The 19,423-nt window shown below is 50.7% G+C and overlaps 1 protein-coding gene across 3 annotated transcripts in view; it reads left to right on the forward strand.

Annotated features, from left to right (window-relative positions):
* Positions 1 to 18,975, forward strand: part of NGEF (neuronal guanine nucleotide exchange factor) — a 39,695-nt gene extending 20,720 nt beyond the window's left edge. For all 3 annotated transcript variants that reach the window (XM_027724923.2, XM_027724924.2, XM_027724925.2), the window contains 10 exons: positions 4,778 to 4,938; positions 5,080 to 5,232; positions 7,184 to 7,313; positions 8,074 to 8,148; positions 10,053 to 10,142; positions 11,355 to 11,518; positions 12,552 to 12,707; positions 15,074 to 15,153; positions 15,613 to 15,717; positions 16,341 to 18,975. In XM_027724923.2, coding sequence (XP_027580724.1) covers positions 4,778 to 4,938; positions 5,080 to 5,232; positions 7,184 to 7,313; positions 8,074 to 8,148; positions 10,053 to 10,142; positions 11,355 to 11,518; positions 12,552 to 12,707; positions 15,074 to 15,153; positions 15,613 to 15,717; positions 16,341 to 16,513 — 1,287 coding nt within the window. In that variant the 3' untranslated portion in view covers positions 16,514 to 18,975. The remainder of the gene's footprint in view (positions 1 to 4,777; positions 4,939 to 5,079; positions 5,233 to 7,183; positions 7,314 to 8,073; positions 8,149 to 10,052; positions 10,143 to 11,354; positions 11,519 to 12,551; positions 12,708 to 15,073; positions 15,154 to 15,612; positions 15,718 to 16,340) is intronic.
* The last annotated feature ends 448 nt before the right edge of the window (positions 18,976 to 19,423 follow it).

Consider the following 19,423-nt stretch of genomic DNA (forward strand, 5'->3'; position numbering starts at 1 on the left):
GATGTTGGATCCAGCCTTGCTATAAGCAAGCACTGCTTGCTCCTGCAGTGCTGGAACCCTGACCAAGCTGGATGTGAACTGTGAGTGTGAGCTGTACACGAGGGATTTAGTGAATGTAAAATGTTCAGCTTCACAAAGGAGAATTGGAGACATTTTCCTGAAGTACAGGACAGCAGAAATCATGGAGTTAACATCTTAAGGACAAAATCGTACCTGTCTGACCTGTTTTATCCTCAAAGCTGCAGTAAACACAGGGCCTAGAAGAGCTGTAGCTCTTCAGCCAGGAGAGAGAGAACAAAAGTATTATTGAGACCACAGGAAACAGTACTGGTACACAAATTGAAAGAAAGTTGAAGTTAACACCCCTCTTCACAGCCGAGGAAGGGAACATCACCGTAGATGTGACAGAGCAGGGCATAAACACTCAGGAAAAGTCACACATCTGCAGTAATCTTCAAAGTGAGAGAGACAAGAACAAGAAGAGGAATCTGGTCTTCATTATGGGCGATGATGGAAAGTTGCTGAGCAGCCTCAGCAACTTTTTGCAGCAAGGCAACAAAAGACACAGGTGTTTTTCAAGCATCAAAACAAGAAACTTGACTGGAAGACCAATGAATGCTTGAAAAGTGTCATGGGAGGCAATTTGTTATTGTCCCCATTGGAACAGATGAGTCAGAAAATGGAGTTTCAGGAAGAAAAAAGAAAAAAACAACCAAAAAACCCCAAACCCAACCGCCCCCAAATCCACATCCACATTTCAGCAATTTCAGAAAAAAAAAATATTGCAGCACAGCCCATTAACCCTGGGAACTCAGAATTCAGACAGCCATGGCCTCTGCCACGCCAGCCTTTTCCATCTGAAGCACAAGTGAGATTTAGAAAGATACGAAACAACAACTGGGAGCACCCCAGAAAAATGCAGCTGCAAATGCAGAAAAACACATGGTACAGACCACAAAGGTCAGGGAAATACAAAAATTATGTGCTACCAGAATAATTATCAGAAGCGACTAAGTCATTGATGGGGTAGTTTTAATTACCTAGATGTGTGTTGAGCAAACACAGCAGAACATGGATCACCAAGGGCTTTCTTCTAACTCCCTAGAAGATGTAATGATGCAAGAAGAACAAGCCAAAAGAAATGCTCTGGGTTCTGACATGGAGACAGAGTGGAAGGAATGGCAGGCACGTGTGTGTAGCAGGAGGAAGAAATGCCTTGAGAGAACACACTCCCTGTGTTACGTGAGATTTACATTAAAACAAACTCTGTCCCCAAGGCACTAGGCTCTGAAGAGATAGTGATCCAGAGAAATGACTTTTAATCAGTGAAAATTCTTTCAGCATGACCCTAAGTAAAATACTGGTATGGCCTTTTTGTGGAGCAGCTCTGTGGTTTATTCCTACTTCCTAGTTCAGTTCTCTCCTTTTCAGTCTGTCCTTGTTTTATTTACTGTATAGTTTCTTCATTTTGACCTCTCTTGCTTGCTAACTGTATTATGTTATGGTTGGACTCTATCTTATAGAACTGTTTAGGTTGGAAAAGGCCTCTGATTTTCCTACACCCTGTTTATCTTCTGTGTTTAAGGAGGTTTGGAGCTGAGTGGAACTCATCCAAAACAATTTGGGAATGAAAATAGTTTAGCAAACTATTCTCAGTCTTTGAACTGAACCATTTTTGCTGAGATGTATGAGCTTTGATAGAAGTTTTTGCCAGGTATTTTTTGGATTCAGGTCACTTTGGTGTTAGAAGAAAGGCTGAGACAGACTAGTCTGCACCCATGGTGTGAATTTAGGTGAGAGAGCTGCTGCTCTGGAAATATTCTTTGCTTGAGCAAAAGTTGTGTGCACTGGTGGCATGGCTTGTGTAGAAGAGCACACTTGACAAGCAGGCAGTCTTTCTTTTTTGTTCCATTTTCACAAAAATGTCCAGGAAATACTTAATTTAGTCTCCTTCACTGGGTAAATCTTAGATTTCAAACCTTCAGGGTGCTCTTGTGCTGAACTTACTGCACTGACCCTGTGAAGGCAACCAGGTCTGAGAGCTGATCAAAGCCAATGCCATGGCAAGGGGTCAGAGCAATGTCCCTCCTAGACTAGACCAGGACTCCCCCTTCTTACCTGGTGGGTTATGTGAAGAGCAGGGCCATCAGGAACGGGTGTTTCCAGCCTGTGCAATAAAACACCATATTACCTCAGTGGGAATTGAGCCTGTAGGATTAATCTCGTCCTTGATGACTCTTATTTCTTTTCCTTTTTGTTCTTCTGCATTTCCTTCTTCCTTAGGCTTCACATCTCTTTTCCTTTCTCAGTGTCCCTGCCAAAACATAAGCAATGAAAATGATAGCATGGCTTTTACGTGCTTATGAGAGTTCATGAAGTTAATGACCCGGGGGACTGATGGTGTGGTCATGTTTCCAAGACAGAGTTTCAGGCTCAGGGGACAGCAATATGTCAACTGACATTTAGTTCAGATTTTTTCCTTATATTTTTGCACTTCTGAGAGCAGAAGTTGATGCTCTTTTTTCTAGTGACTGCCTAGAGCTGGCAGAGCTCAGTTACTCCACAGGGATCACATCATCACGTTGCAGGTGGATGTTTGGTGCCAGTTTAGGAGGTTTGCAGCTTGTTTTTCCCCTCCAAAGCGGAAACAACTGGCTGGGCTGCTTGGAGCAGGTACTTTTGGTCTGCAGAGGACTAGCTGGATCTCCAGTGTAAATTAGGAATCTGGCACGTTGCACATGCTGTGAACACTTCCAGAAGCTTGTCCTGACCAGTGAAGATGTTCTTTACTTTCAGCATCTCCTTTAAGTCAGAACCCTGTGCACGGATATTTTCCCTATGGATTTCATTATTTCTTTAGGATGGCCAGCACTCTGCACCTGCCCATGCACCCTCCACTATGGTGAGCAGCAAACACACACAAATTGATTTCTCCAAACATAGCCAGAGGGCTTCAACAAACCAGGAAGCAACCTCCTAGAGGAAGCAAATTGGCTGAAGGTTTAAAGGCTGTGGTAGAGTGGCAAGTCTTGATCTTGGCTCTCACAACCATCCTGCAATCAAATTTGGCAGAAAAAATGATAGGAGGTGTCAATCTCCAGGATATCTGGAAGGGATAGTTGGCTGTCCCAACATGTCCAGTCTTACTCTTTGTTGTGTCTTTATGTATTTCCACTTCTGCTCTCATTTTTCAAATAAAAAGATACAGTTAAAGCTGTAAAAGTTGCATTTAGGACTGAGTCGGTCATGCAGAAAGAGAGAGGTTCTCTCCCAGGCTCACCAGGTGCCTGGGTAAAGCTGTTGGAGAAGCTGAGCTGATACTCCTCCACTTTTCTTATGAGGAAACTGGCCTTGAAAAAAAATCCAGCACCCTCTTATTCCTTAAACACTCTCTGATGCAGTCACTGACTGATAGAGTCATCTCTATCCATCTCCCTTTGGGGAGCTGAGCTTCCCTCTCTGGTGCAGGAAAGGACCATGTTTGAATTTACTGCCCACTGGGAATACTTCCTGGGCTACCAACCCTGCAAAGAGCTGAAACATCACTTAAACTGTTATTTTAGCAGCTCTGGATTGAGTAACAGTCCCTCCTTGCTGTGCCTGTCCTCCAGATCCTGGACTGCAGCACAGTGTCAGGGACACAGCCCAGGTCTCTGCCTTGGGTTCTTCTGTGGTGCTCAGTGATATTTCCAGGAAAAGGCCAGAAACTGATCAGTGGAGAATATCAAATAATTTCTTTAAAAAGAGCAAACAAACAAAAAAACAACAAGCAAACCACAACACAGACCTCCAGCTAATTCAGAAGATATCTTAATATATGCACAGCACAAAAAGTCCTGCATGTACCTGTAGCACCACTGGATGTCCTTGGCTGTAGCTGGGCCCTGCCGCTGCTGGGAGAGCTCAGGGCCCTGCCACTGCCCTGCCCTGGGCAGGAGGGGAGCATCCAAGTAACTTTTGATTCAAGGAAACAAGACTTTCACTGACCTATGAAAGGTTCCTCTCTCAGTAGTGGCTGCATGGGCCAGCCCCAGGACAAGGGGCCCAAGATGCACCTTCATCAAGAGATGTCTGAAGGATCTAACAATTTTTCACCGTGTTGAAGCTCTCGTGAGAATCTTCAGTTAATCTTACTTCAACTAATGGTAGTTGTGTAAATACTCTCCTCTTGTATCTCATTCTGAACAAAGGCAACAAAGACTCCCTCAGAGAGTAAGGAAGTTCTGTGTGCCAATAGTGGACTGTCTCTGTGGCACCTACTGTAGGCAGAAGACTATATATCTTCATCTCATTAAATTGATCTTTATCTCTGAACCAAACCACCTATTTGTCTTTCTGCTTCCACAGACCACATCCTTGGCCTGAGGCTTTGCTCCAGAGTTTTCTCTTCTAATAGGATAAGCAAAGGCTGAAGTTTGGAGCTAATTTATGATTGATGGTATTAGTTAGGGACTGCTGTGTCTCGTCCTGGTCCTCTGTGGATTGGGCCAGAAAAGTGTATGGCCAGGGCTGACCAGGGAGCCTCACTTGGACAGTCACAGCTCTATTTCCTTTGGGTCAGGGCAAATGGTTGAGGGAGGAAACTTTCCCTGTTCAAGTCACTATCCCCTGTAACATGTGGCAAATGTGTTGCAGGCTTCCCTCTCCCTGTCCTCTGGGCTGGAGGGTGGGTGCAAGGCCCATGGCTGTGCAGCACAGATGTTCTCAGTAACCTGGGGTGCCTCTCTGTAGAAGCAGAAGGTACCTGCTGATTGCCTTCTTTGGGATTCTCCCCCAGGCCATGTTTGAGCTGGTTACTTCTGAAGCCTCATATTACAAGAGTCTGAATCTGCTGGTGTCTCACTTCATGGAGAATGAACGCCTGAAGAAGATCTTACACCCGTCCGAGGCACACATCCTTTTCTCCAATGTCCTGGACGTGATGGCTGTCAGCGAGCGGTAAGGCAGCTGCTGAATGGCAGGGCAGGCAACAGCTTTAGCTAACCTCAGCTGTACAGGGATGGAGGAGCTGACTGCTCCTGGGGATTGCCTGGCACAGCCAGGCCACAATTAAATATGGGTGCTGGCTTTCTGATCTAGCTTCCTGTTGGACCTGGAGCAGCGGGTGGAGGAGAACATCGTGATCTCGGACGTGTGCGACATCGTCTACCAGCACACGGTCAATCACTTCTCCGTGTACATCACCTACGTGTCCAACCAGACCTACCAGGAGAGAGCTTACAAGCAGCTTCTGTGAGTTCTAGGCCTTGTTGCTAAATTACTTTGCAGAATGGTACAGGCCACGGATTTAGCTGTAATTTTGATATGCATGAGAAAGGGCTGGATAGCACGGAAACAGGATTTCCCACTTCGCTGATTTCTCACTACAGCCATAAAAAACCCCCCACAATTAAAGGCTTTATAGTAAAGATGGGGTTATATAATATGCAGGTAACATGGCAAGTAAATTCAGAACCAGCAGTTCCTAACTGTGGGAAATAGTTGTGGTGCACACAGGGCCACGTGATTGTGAAATGCACGTATTTTTAAACTGCAAATAGAGGCAAGAGATAAAAGGCCATGAATATAATATAGATCTCTGATGACACAAACAGCCACTGCTTTTCCCAAGCTTTTCAGCAAGACATTTGACCTTCCCAAATTTGATAATTAACTCTTTTTCAGAACAACAGAATTTTCTTAAAAAGATTAAAAAAAAAGCAAACACTATTTGCTTCACATTCTGGTGTTACACACACAGACTTAGGCCTGAGGGTATAATCCAAGATATTTTTGTAGTATTTTTCAAGTTTAGCAAGTCTTTTGGTCCAGTAGGAATTCTCTGATACCAGCTCAAAACAATGAGTGCCCTACAAGCTTGTCTTTGAGCAGGAGATTTAATTTTTCTTTAGTTACAGTGTCCTGGATTCTTTCAGGACAGCCCATTGCCCATGGTGCAGTGTATTTTCTCCTGTAGCAGCAGCTGGTTCAGGCGAGTGTAACAATCCCAAGTCCTTTCCTTTCCCGCTCTCCAGCTTTTGAGGAAAAAACCTACTTTTAAGGGGCTTCTGCTGAGCTTGGCCAGCTGTTCTCTCCAAAAGGAGGGTACGACAGGGTTCCTTCAGTCAGAGGTGAGCAGTGCAACTGCAGAATAGAAACAGTTCGCTTACAGTCATTAACTAAATGCTCAGAAGCAAAGCAGCAATAGGCTGGATTATTTGAGCTTAAAAAGGACCTGTTGGAGATGGAGGTATTCCTCAGTGTGAATTCCGAGGGCAGCATTTTTTGTCTGTGAGAATACATGGAGCAAATTGAAAAGAGCAGACTCCCTTCGAAGCCCAGGCTCCCAGCTAGCACAAGAATTTTGCAGCACTGGGCTGAACTCGAAGCCTGAGGTGTGTCACAGTTCCCCCCACTGGGCAGGTGAGTCACACCATCACAGAGTACCTGCTGCAGCAGGGAGCACTGCCAGTGGCTTCTCTTGGACGTTGTGAGGAACACACAGTACAGACGGGTTTAGCACCGTTAGCAGCCTCCTTGGCTCCACGCTGTTCCTGCTGGCCAGGGCTCCAGCAGTGCCGGCCTTCCCCGGGGCCCTGTGGCTGCCAGGAAGCTTTGGCTTTGACCAGGCAGCTGGGCCTTCTGAGACTGCTCCATGCAGCTGTGTCCATGGCCCACCCATGTCCTCATCTCCTGGGAACACCATCAGGGAAGGCTTGGGCATGGCCCCTGCCTTTCTCAGGCCAGATAATGATTGCCATCCTCCAGCTAAGCAGCAAGGAATATCCAAGCTTGAGCTGTTCTGTGGCTTGTCTTGTTCTTATGACTGCGTGAATTTCACCTTGTCACAGAGTTCCAACTGTGTAAAAATATATAATTATGGTTCTGACTCATGTACTTGGACACACACCCCATTCACACACACCTACGCACGCAGTGTATGCTGCTGAGCTGGAGAAGAACATATGTGAACGCTACCATGGCTTGTACATTAGAAATCTATTTTTTCCCTCCCCCAACACTATAAATAGTTTTAGATTCAAACTAAAATACACCTAGAGGCATTCAGTCCCCTCCTCCTCTCTTATCTTCTGTGGCAGATGCTGTCTCTTGAGACCAAGCTGCTTTTGGGTCACCAGCCATATAGGCGAGTCCCAGGCAGGGTAGCACTCAAAGTCCTCACCTTCTCTGTCTCTCCTCTCAGCCAGGACAAACCAGCTTTCCGGGAAGTGATCTCACAGCTGGAGCAGGATCCCAAGTGCAAAGGCCTGTCCTTTTCTTCCTTCCTGATTCTGCCATTTCAAAGAATCACTCGGCTCAAGCTGCTGGTGCAGGTAGAGTTTTGCTCTTATCTCTGTCACAAAGGTCTTCTGGATCACTCCTGTAATTTTCTTTTCCAGCAGCTGTGAATGGGGCTTAGATACAGCCATGATCAACCCTAGAGCTGGGGGAAGCCTTTCCACAGAGTTAGACATTCTCCATGAATACAGAAAAAAGATTTCAGTCTTGCAGAGACCATCCCCAAGTTACTGTTGGATTTGCCAGATAGCTTTTACTGAGTGAGAGAGTGGGAAGGGACTTCATTGAGCTGCTAGAAAGGGCAGCAGCAGTCCATTAACCCAGCTGCCTGATGGTTAGGATGGTGACACACAGATGCAGAACAGCTGGTGGACATGGGGATGCTACATCATATGATGGCTTGGACCAGACTGTCAGCCATTTTCCTCCTGTGCTTTGCCAGCTTGTCTAAACACTGCTGGAGAACATGCTTGTAGGGATGAGGAAACAGCTCAGTCCCAAATGATCTTATCCCAGTGGCACTACCAGTAACATTATCTGTCAGTGCCAGCTCTAGCTATATTTATTTATTAATTTATGTATAAAATAAGAGTCTGCCTGTTATATTTCCCTTAGATATAAGGTCATATGGGAACAGGTTTTAATGAGAAATAGGAACCAAGAGGTGAGAGTCACTGTACTCTGTCACCTCTCCTGTAATTAGACTGATGGCCAGCAGTAGCTCATAGGCTAGCGAAGACCTTTCTGTGCTCTCAGGTTGGGATCACCATTAACACAGCCTTTCCTCCCCTGCAGAACATTTTGAAGAAAGTGGAAGAGAAATCTGACAGGGAATCTACAGCCCTGGATGCACATAAAGAATTGGAAACAGTAAGTCTGAATAGGTTAACTGAAGACCATTGAGATTAAACCATGATGCTCATTTCATGCACACACACCCCTCAAAAAATGACCTACGGGCTACATTTCATCCTGGAGCTGTCTCTTTGAATCCTGTCACTGCATTTCAAGACTAATTTTTTTTTCTTAAGTCTGAAAGATGGACTAAGCTAGCAGCACTTTAATGTCAGTGACAAGGAATCCCTTGCTAACAGCAGATGTGTGTGCTTCTGCCCTAGGAAAGGGCAGAGGGAATGTTTTTCCTCGGGGTCTCCAAGAACACAAGAACACAAGCCGTTTTTGCAGATACCTGAAGGTGATGGATCCCATTGAGAGGTGTAATTAGTGGCAGCAGGCAGCAGAGCACAACTGTGTCAGGTTTCCTCCAACACAACACACTTCTTCCTCTGACCTAGAATAACAGTTTCCTAATGAAGTCCCCAAGACTGCCTTTAGCCCTCTTCCCTGAGTCTGGGAGGTAGATGTGGTGTTCAGTTGTGCTAGTTCTGTGTACAAAACACCGGGAAGGCAGTGGGATGTTTTCTATCTGGGCTCTTCCTGACGTGGTCAGACAGGCTGATTTCATATATGAATGGTCTGGACGTAGCTGGCAGCTACATGTGCTGGGACAGAGTGCTTGGAACATCTCCTGACTCCTGCAGTTCAACATAAGCATTTGAAGTTGAAAACTCTGCTAGAACATTACCCTGAGCACGGGCTTGCAGCTTCTGACTGAAACACTGGGACAGAACTGGCTCTTGGATTTGCCCTCAGCTAGTCTAGGAAGTGTACGCTTGGAGATTGCTCGGGATGAAGATGGAGCTTTCAGTGAAGGATGTTCTGTGCTACGTCAGTGTTTGCAGAATCCCTCTGGATATATCTGATAGCCAATTCTTTTCCCACTGGTCAGTAGCCTGAGGAAGGCCTGTTCCTGTGGCGTGCAGGTGACTACAGCTGCTGATGGAAAAATGCTGGCTTTATATTCAGTTATCGGTGACTCACATGATCAGTTTGCTAACTCCTTTGCATGGTTAAACACTGATCTGTAAGTGTTTAAGCTTAGATACCTCATATCCAGCTAGGTACAGGCATCACAACAGAGGTCACAGCACTTATTTTCTCTGTAGGGATCCTGTTTGAGAGACAAGAGGTGGTCACTGTTTCAGTTGCTGATACTCGGGTGGATTTTGAGTTGCAGAAACAGAGCACAAAGTGGAGCTTGTTCTCCAGTGTAATTTTTCTGCCAAGCCAGTTCTCCAGAGAGTTGCTCCTTATGAAACAGACAGTGGCATCTAGGTTAAGGTCCCTGTAACAGGGTAGTGCCTGCAGTTGGCTGTGGGTTTTCAGTTAAAAGTTTGCACTCAGAACACAGCTGGGCTCTGTATGATGAACGACGTCTCTTTCCCTGGGACATTTCATAGCCTTGGCATCTGATGCTGCTTGGCAGAACCACAGCATTTGCATTTTTGAAATGAAGATGTTTGGCTTCCTTCTCTTCTTGAAGATGACACTGCACATGTTCCTCATTTCAAGTGCTGGGAGCAGGGGAGATGAGATACATGATGTGTCAGGATCCGGAAAATGAACTGTTCCTTTTGCTGTGCAACAGGAACATTGTTTTACACTGTCTGGTTCAGTAACCAATTGGAGCCACCTAATGTGTCCTCTGATGTGCCAGTTCCACCTGTAACATCTTCTGGGTGTTTGGGGGCTTTTGGTCGTTTGGGTTCTGAGGTTTTTTCCCCTTCTCTTTTTCATGCAAACACAATGTTGATAGAAGAGCTTGGCTTGGACAATTCCTGTTACAGCAGGGCACTCCCCTGATGGTCAGGCCTTTCCATGCTGTCCAGCACTTCAGGCCAGTGGAGGCAAACCTTTCTGCTCTCTTTTCCCAGGTGGTGAAAGCCTGTAATGAAGGTGTCCGGAAGATGAGCCGAACAGAGCAGATGATCAGCATCCAGAAGAAGCTGGAATTCAAGATCAAGGTATAAGCACAGGCTGGTAATGATGTTAAAGGTAGATGAAAGCTACAAAGCGAAACACTTGAAAGCTGAAAAATACCCAGATGAAGATTGTCATGGCATTTTAATTCATCACTGCATTTATGCATTATGTACAGTCTCTAATTACCTGGTGCTGATCTATTTTGGCTCCACTAAGGGAATGACCAAATCAATATTTAGGAGCGTCTGACCAGATTTCATTTAATATATACCATGAAACTCCAGCGCTGAGTATAAAGTTGTCAATCCTTTTCATGAGTGCCATGGAGATGCTTCTCAGGTCTGTCTGCTTCATGAACTTTAAGGATCACATTTAGCTTCCCAGCAACCTTTTTATGTACCTGAACAACCAAAACAAAAAAATTTGATTTTTCCAGAGCACTTCACCAGTGTGTCAGGGCTAGACCACAGCCCACAGGACAGCAGTACATTGGGGTAGCCACAAAGCTGCCTCCACTTCTGGTAAAGCTTGGGTTGTAATGAAGGCAGGAGCTGGTTCATCCCTGGAGCAGGTCTGCCTTGGGCACTGGCACAGGGAGTGTGAGGACTGTGCCACCGTGCATGTGGCAAACACTGGAAGGGAGAGAAGGTAGAAAGGGTAGCAATTATACAGATATTTTTCAATATTTTGGTCAATGGGAAGTGTAGTGTTCTAGTATAAGATGTATTTTGTTCTGGGCTTCTTGTTTTTAACGCAGTGTGTGTTAAAACTCTAGCAGAAGTGCTGTGGTGGCTCGTGGACAGTATCTCCTCCTGGCTAGGACAGACACAACCAGTTAAAACCCATTTAATCTAGGTTTTTTTATAGCCAAAAGGCCAAATACGTGTTTCTGAAAGTCAGTCTCCCTGGCCAGAGAAGCCCAGCCCAGTTGATGAGACATGGGCTCTCCCAGAGAGAGCTCAGGGCTTGGGCTGTTTTTTCAATCCAGCATTGCCATCCTTAGGTGTCTGTCCATTCTCAGGCCCCTGCTGTGCCCCTGTCTGAGTGCTGTCACACTGCTGGGCTGGGCTGTGGATGGCAGAGGGCACTGCCCTCTCCTTGCAGCTCTGCTGCAGCCTCTGCAGTGCAGGTTGTGCTGACGGGAGCTCACCACCCCTCCTTTTGCACCTCTTGTTACTTTCAACATCCTGACCACTTGAATCCAAGGGGTTTTGCTCCTCTCCTGAACTTTGCCATCCTTTCCTCCCTTCTAGTCTGTGCCCATCATCTCCCACTCCCGCTGGCTGCTGAAGCAGGGGGAACTGCAGCAGATGAATGGTCCAAAGACATCACGAACACTTCGCACCAAGAAACTCTTCAGAGAAATCTACCTGTTTTTGTTCAATGATCTGCTGGTGATTTGCCGGCAAATTCCTGGGTGAGTGCAAAATTTGGGTAGTACACAGGACACTTCATTAGCCCTGTTTGCCCCTGGGTTTATCCAAGCTGTGATCCCATCCTGTCCCCCAGGCACAGGGAGGGCATCCTGGCCTGACCTGCACACCTCCCTCCATCAGTCACCTTGCCTTTGAGCACAGCTGACTCTTCATGGGTGGCACGGCTCTCTCTGGCTGAAACTTTATGGCAAACAGGAGTTAAACAGATCCCAGCCCAGGTTTTCCAGCAGGGTAAGTGAGCCTGTATCCAGCAGTTTCTGCAGGGTGGCAATGAGTTGCATTGACTGGTGGGCTGACCCAGGAGGCCTGCCTTCCTGTCAAGAAGTGATTTTTGACTCATCACTGCCTGAGGAACAGCTCAGATTTAGTCAATTAAGCCTCTAAAAAAGCAGACTAGAAAGTCTGAGCAGCAGGCAGGGGTATAAATGTAGGCCTGAGGCCAGGAGTTATATTTGACAGGGTGTAACCTGCCTCAGGAGGAGGATGTTCTCATGCTGAGGACTGACTCCTGTGCAAGCGGACACTGGTTAAACACAGCAGCAGAGAACAGCACACTCTTTGTGGGCTGAACCAGACCCACTGGTGGGGAGCATCTCGCCCGTCCAGCGTTCCTAACGAACGTGTCGCCGCAGTGTCTGTGTGCGGGGAAATGTTTTGCTTCTGTGGCAACTGGTATCCAGAAAACACAGAGGGCATTTTATGAATAGGAATGAATTAAGCATCACAGTCCCCTTTGAGGGAGTACCATCTGTGTTTTGTGCATGGGGAGCTCAGAGCAAGCAACTTGTTCCAGGCCATGCAGGATGCCTGGGGCAGAGCAAGGAAAGGGTTTCTTGCTTTGCGGTGGGTTTTCGTAGCCAACCGCTCATCCCTTCCCACAGCAGGACATCTTTTTTTTCCTCCTGCCATGCAGAGGTTCCTGTTCTGTGTCCTCAGTACAGTTCTGGGTGGCTGAAGCCAAAGTCTCCTGGAACAACTGCATTTTTTCCTAATCTCCTCTCTAACCTTTCTCAGGGACAAGTACCAGGTGTTTGACTCTGCTCCCCGAGGGCTTCTTCGGGTAGAGGAGTTGGAAGATCAGGGGCAGAGTTTGGCCAATGTCTTCATCTTGAGGCTGCTGGAGAATGCAGATGACCGGGAGGCCAGCTACATGCTGAAGGCATCGTCCCAGTGAGTACCAGGCACCCTGCCAGCACTCAGCAGTGCTCTCCCCTCACACTCTGCCTGCACGGGGACCAGCTCTCTGGGCTTTCCAGGGGCCCGCAGGGAGGGATCTCACTGCTGCAGCTGGGCTGGCCCTACCACCCTCTCTGCCCAGCATCACTCTCCCAAGGATGCCTTTGCCCCCTCCTACTGAAAGGCACTGGTGAATGAGGCAGGTTTCTCTCCTGTACAGTGTATTTGTGGCATCTGGGGTGGAGGATGTACAGGCACTTTCTGTTCTGGGACAAAGAGGTCAGCTGCTTTACAGCCTGCAGCATATTCAGAAAGTAAAACCAAGAAGGAAGTGCACTGGCACACTCCAACAGCTCTGCTGGCTGCTTCTTCCATGTCTCCACAGCCAGTGCCAGTCTTGTGCAGCCCTTCTGCTGCTGGGGGCCTCCTTGTCTCCCTGGATACAGGTTTTTTGGCTCACTGATTTTTCACTTCAGGCTCCAGCAAGCTCAGACTGGGCAAATGATTCAGCTGCACTAGCACAGAGCCGATTGGTTTGGAGCACAGGGCACAGCTTTCTCACTGGCCTGAGCGTTACCAGGCCCATGTTTTCTAGGCACAGCATCTGTGCCACCAGCTAAACAGCTCCTAGAGACGATGCACAGCCCCAGCTGGATATTACCTGCTGTCAGTAGGCTGGTGTTCATCATCCACCTCCCCAGGTGAGCACCAGCCCCAGGGCTGCACCTGACCCCCTGAGCACAGCACGGCACCAGTGTCAGGAGGACGAGCCCCCAGCACAGTGAGCAGCTGCCCCTTCTCCCCAGACACGTGGCTGCAGCTCTGCTGCACTGAAAATAGAGATGTCAGTCACATTATGCAGGGCAAGCGCACGTCTGACGTCTGTGAGGCTTGGCTGTGCAGAGGCTGATAAACCAGGCCAGGGGAGGCAGTCACAGGTCTGTGCTCTGCATCCTGTTCCATCTTTTAGGTGGCCACAGCAAGTATATGATCCAGAACATGGCTTGCCAACAGATCTTGAGCACTGAAGTGTTATAGAGCAACTGCTGAAGGCTGCTGTTCCAGAGCTGCTGGGATGATGAGGGCAGTACCAGGCACAGACTGGAAGACTAAAGAATTAGAAGGGATAAGTGGGTGCCAAACAGAGACCTTCTGCATCTGTTCCACAGCTCTTGCAGCTCTGAACCTGTATGGCAATGGTGATTTGCTCAGTGGCAGCTCACAGCTAACACCCTGGGTGGGCACTGCCAGGAGCTGGCAGCTTATTTGGACACAGCTGGTTGCAGGGATAGGACTGGAACACAGGTGGGCTCCTTGCAGGACGACAGGAGCAGGGTGCTGCAGACAGGATCCTAAGAGCTGTGTGCAAGGCCAGCCTGTAGACAGACATGGCAAGCCCCTGGGTTGGTCTCTACATGGCAGCTCCTCCATGAGCAAGGCCCTCATCCTGCACATCTTCATCACACCAGGAAGGTGTTTCCACTGGTCCTTGGCATTGTGCTTTGGCCCTGAAGCACGAGGTATTCCCAGCCCCACAGATCAGCCTGCCAGCACTTATCCTTTATGCCTCCCTTTCAGGCCCCTCTCCTCCCAGAAGACACTCCAGTGGCTTTAGATGTGTGTCAAATTCAGGCTTTAAAACCACCTAAGGAGGTAGAAAGTTCTGGTTCCCTTGGAGCCAGGAGCACAGCTGGGCCTCCAGGCAGGAGCTGGAGCCTGTGAAAACAAACTGCCCCATTTCCAAGCGGGGCTGAGGGAAGCCTCGAGGGGTTTCTGTAGCACCTGTGAGATCTTACCCTCCTGCTGCAGACCAAGGTTTTGCAGTGTGCTGGGTCTGGTGGTGCATTCACATGGGTCTTCCTCATCCCCTGCAGAGTGAGCGGTACCCTTGGTGTGCTGCAGCGTTTGTCTGCAAGGGAATTAATCAGCTCTGCCCTTTAAATGTTCCTGCACAGCAGCTGTGGGAATAAATGGTTCCCGTCCTGCTTATCTCCAGGAAAAACTGCCCCTGTTGACCAGCCCAGCCAGAGCTGCCTTTGCTTGTTAGATCTCAGAGAACCCAAGCCCCCACCCCAGTGTGCTGGCTCCCAGCAGCAGTGCTGCTCCCCAGAGGGGGACACTGCTGCCTGTGGGGACAGCCAGGGCTGTGCAGCGGGGCCCAGAGCGCTGTGCCATGAGTGACATCCCAACCAGGGTGTGCAAGAGTGGGGCTCAGCATCACTGCTGAGTCCAGGACCCCTGAGGGGCAGGCAGGAAAAGGCTGGGAGGAGGAATTCAGAGCCCAGGGCTGGCTGGGCAGAAGAGCTGGAGGCCCTACGACTGTTGCATGCTCACGGCCTTGGTTTGTCTGCCCTATCCAGGAGTGAAATGAAACGCTGGATGATTTCACTGGCCCCAAACCGGAGAACCAAGTTTGTTTCATTTACATCCAGACTTGTTGGTAAGAGACACGGCACGGGAGCCAGGAGCTCTTCGCCCCCACCCCAGGGTGCCTTATTCTGCCTGATCTCAGTCCAGCAACATACCTGAGGCCTCTGCCAAAGTTGAGGCCTCTCCCTGGGCTCCCCTTGTGTTTCCACCATCAATACCTGCTTGTCTCTAGGCCTGGCCCTGACCTTTTCCCCCTCCAACCCAGGCTGGGCTGCACCAGCACTCTCCCTCCCACCCAGGCTGCTCATGACTGGCACTGTGGTGGTGATGTGCACCCAGCTCCCTTCCCACAGGGAAGGGAGAGTGCTCCACTGGTCCCTGTTGCTGGGGCACCCTCTGGCCTCCCCAGGGTTCCTTACCAGGTCAGAGGGACCATGCACAGAGCTGGCGGTGCTGCAGTCCCCGAGCTGTGCTGTCCTGCTGTGGGCTTCACCCCAGTCATCCCTCACTGTGCCCTGTTCCCTGGCAGACTGCCCACAGATCCAGTGTGTCCACCCGTATGTGGCCCAGCAGCCCGATGAGCTGTCCCTGGAACTGGCTGATGTCCTCAACATCCTGGACAAGACAGACGATGGTACGGGGGACAGGGTGGGGATGAGCTGGGAGTCCCTGTGGAGGGCTGGGCTTTGCTCTGGGCAGGCAGCTGTGAGTCTCTCCCTTCAGCCAGAGAGAGACCTTGGCATTGGCATCACAGCTGAGGGAGGTCACAGCAGGAGAAGGGAGTTACTGCCTAACACTCAGACAATCTAGGCTTGCCCTAAGCTGTGGCAATACTGGCACAGCCACCCTGGTACCAGCTGTGGGCCATGGTAGGGCTGGCACAGCCACCCCAGATGTATCCCAGAGCTGTTCTTACCTTCATGATGCTTCACAGCCACCCAGTCCTGCTCTCTGGAACACCCTGGTGGTCTGTCACGTTGGGTCTCTGCTGGGAACCACTCCTGTGGCTTCAGGGGCAGCAGAGGGCACTCAGTGGCAGCAGTGCCTGCTTTCTGCTGGCATCCCTCAAGCCAGTTGTCCACACACAGTGCTGCTCAGGCGCATCCCTGCTGGATGGACAGACTGAGTCTGCTCCAGCACAGGCCTCTGAGCAACTTCCAGAAAGCTCTGTCAGCTCCGTAGGCTCTTTGCAGCACAACTGTCCCAGTGCAGGAACAAAGGCCTTCCGTGCTTATACCTGTCTCTGTCTCTGCTCAGGCTGGATATTTGGGGAGCGTCTTCACGACCAGGAGAGGGGCTGGTTCCCCAGTTCTATTGGGGAAGAGATCCTGAACCCCAAAATCCGAGCCCAGAACCTGAAGGAGTGTTTCCGGGTACACAAGTCAGATGACAGTCAGAGAAGGAAACTGGGCAGCAGAAATCGCCAGTGACTGGCAGCATTCCCGAGCATCTGGAGTGCCTCCGGGAGAGGGGCAGGAGACAGAGGCTGCCAGCTGGGAAGAGGTGGCAGCTGTGGGACATGGTGGAGGACCTGCTGCACCGGACAAGGCACAAACACCCGTGAACAACCTGACTGTCGTTCCTGGCCCCCTCCAGCACTGATCCTTTCCTAGAGATCAGTGCTCTAAACTGTAAAATAACCCTTTTCCAGGTGTTCTGTAAAGTCCCAAAGAGCATGAGCCCCATGGACACTGCCCAAAGGCCAGCTAAGCCCCATTTGTTGCACATGTGCTGGCTGGGGCTGGCTCAGACCATTTGGGAAAGGCACGTGGCCACCAACATCACTGAGCAGTTAACATCGCCCAGTGTGAGCACTCAGCTCATTGCTCCCTTCCGAGTCTGGGGTGCTCTGGACACAGCCTCCCTCAGGGGTAGGAACTGCAGCCAAGGAGCTGTCTCGCTGCCTCTCAGAGCCTGTTGGCAACAAGCTGGGACAAGCTCCAGGACCTCCACTTCCCCTCCTACTGAGAAGCTGCTGGGCCTATTCCTACAGGCAGACCCTCAATCTGCTTCCACACCCAGCCCTGCTCCACCAGCAGCCCAGCCTCGCCAGCCCCACCCTACACCTCTCCCTGCCCGATGGCCTGGAAGCACGCCTGGGCCCTGCCCCAGGCTCATTGCCCAGCCCACCTCCCTCTGCGTGGCCTTTCCCAGTGACCTGGCACTCGTGGTCTTTGCTGCTCCCTGCAAGGCCAGCGCAGGGTGGCCATGCCAGCGCCTCCCTGCACAGCACCACAGCCCAGTGGAGCACAGCATGCTGGGCTGCCCCGCAGCAGGGAGTGCCCTGACCTGGGAGCTGCTGTCCCACGAGCTGTGGGAGGCCCAGCCATCGCTGCCTGCATGCTTGTAACCCCCAGCCCCACTGTACAGGCCCCCCTCCATGTACACACCCAAACCCTGCCCCAGCACAGCCATCCCTCCTGCCAGCTGTGGCACTGAGCACCGCATGAAGCCCAGGGCACAGCACTGAGAGGAGCTGGGGCACAGGACACACCCACAGCCCCTGCCTGCTGTTCAGCTCCCACACACGGCTGCAGTCAAGGGCCTTGGAGCTGCAGGCTGGTCCTGAGCTGTGGCCAGCATCCACCAGGAAAATCAAGTATTTGGGACTGTTCTGGAACTCTGCAAAGGACTGTCTTCCAGGCACTGCGGCCTGTGCTGGTGGATGCTCTGGCGGTGCCACAGTTGTGCTTGGGGAGGGGATGGAGAGCAGCTGCCTGCCCATGGAACCACACACCAGCCACCTGCACGGAGGGGAGAGGCACCACCATGCCAGCAGCAGCATGAGGAGGAAACAGGACACTGGGAAGCTGCTGAAGGGAGGATCCTGAGCTGGTCTTTGAACCATATGGGGCCCAGATTACACATGGGGTGTGCAGCACGAGGCCAGACACAGCTGAGGGGGGGCCAGGGCTGTCCTCGGAGCTGCCTCTACTGTCACCACAGCCCTGGTACAGCCAGCTCAGAGCCAGTCCCAGGACCGAAGTGGTGGGAGCCACAGCAGTGAAGAGGGAGAGAAGGCATTGGCTGCTCAGGTCCAGCTCAGTGCCACCACCTTAGCATGTGACCACAGCCAGCAGGGTTGTGCTGCCCCAGCCACCTGTGGCACCCCTGGCAGAGGGCCCCTGGGCAGCTCACACCAGCCAGAGGCTCCAGGTCACCATCCAGTGCCCAGCCCAGAGCTGGCGCCAGGAAGGACCTGCAGCCTCTAGTCTGGAACAGGGGGCTGATTTAATGGGGACACCCCAAGCCAGGCTCCCCATCAGCACCCCACAGTCAGCTTTCTGAGACAACCAAACCTCCGGCTCAGGGTCTAGACCTTGCAGCAGCCCCAAATTTACTAGTGCAAACCCCCAGGGAGTTCCAGCTCGAGGAATATCTTAAAATTACCTGAGAAGTCACCACAGTGCAGATCCTCCAGCTTTGCAGCCCAGCAGCCAGGCCAGCCTAGGCACTGCAGCCCAACATGCCCACCTGGGGTGTTTCTCACAGGACACAAAAGCTGGATTACCCATCGATGAGAAGCAGCTGTTTCACTAGTTCCCCACTGGATTTCTCCAGGGAGTGGGGCTGCTGTGCCCTGTCCCACCGCCAAGCCCTGGGACTGCTCCAGCCCCTCCTGCTCTGTTGTGCCTCCAGGACTCCAGCCCCCGGACACAGGCTGTGCCGTTTTCAGGCACCAAGTGGCATCCAGTGTTACTTCCTCAGCCCCAGCCCTGCACGCCCCCGTTTCAGTGGTCTCCAGTGTTGTCCAGGGCCGGGCCTGCGGCCCACAAGCAGGGGCTGGAGCCCCCTGGCCCCTGCCAGGCTGCCTCAGCGAACTGAGGGGAACTTCTTGTTGTCTCGTTTTACCGTGTGATGAAATGTAGCTGAGCAAGCCAGCACCAAAACAGCTTGTGTGTGTCTCCTTCCTCCCCGGCACTGATCACTCGCCTCCTCTCAGTCTCCTCCAGTGCAATAGGTGGGGAGCAACTGGCCCAAATGCAGTGGGTGGAAGTGGGGTTGAACACCTGAATGTGCAGTGGTTTATGCCAATAAACAACTCTTCCCGAGGAAAGCTGTGCTGAGGGATGCCCCACACTGTTACCATCACCCAGGTTAGACCCAGCAGGGCCCCTTTGAGCTCTGAGCTCAAAGCCACACACTGCCACAAGTCCTTTGTGACCAGGGGGGTGACAGGGCCTGGGGTGGTGAAGCCTGCCAGGTCTGGGTGCACACAGGAGATACGCACACTAAGAGCAAAGAGCACTCAGTTGCAACCTGGCTGCTCAGCAGAGGGCCTGGTGTGCAGCATTTTTCCAGGGCCCCAGGCACACGGGGCAGGAGCAGGCAAGAGCTGG

Source organism: Pipra filicauda, unplaced genomic scaffold (assembly GCF_003945595.2).
Source record: "Pipra filicauda isolate LSUMZ 115617 unplaced genomic scaffold, ASM394559v2 scaffold90_size2875636_pilon, whole genome shotgun sequence".
Lineage (NCBI taxonomy): Eukaryota > Metazoa > Chordata > Aves > Passeriformes > Pipridae > Pipra > Pipra filicauda.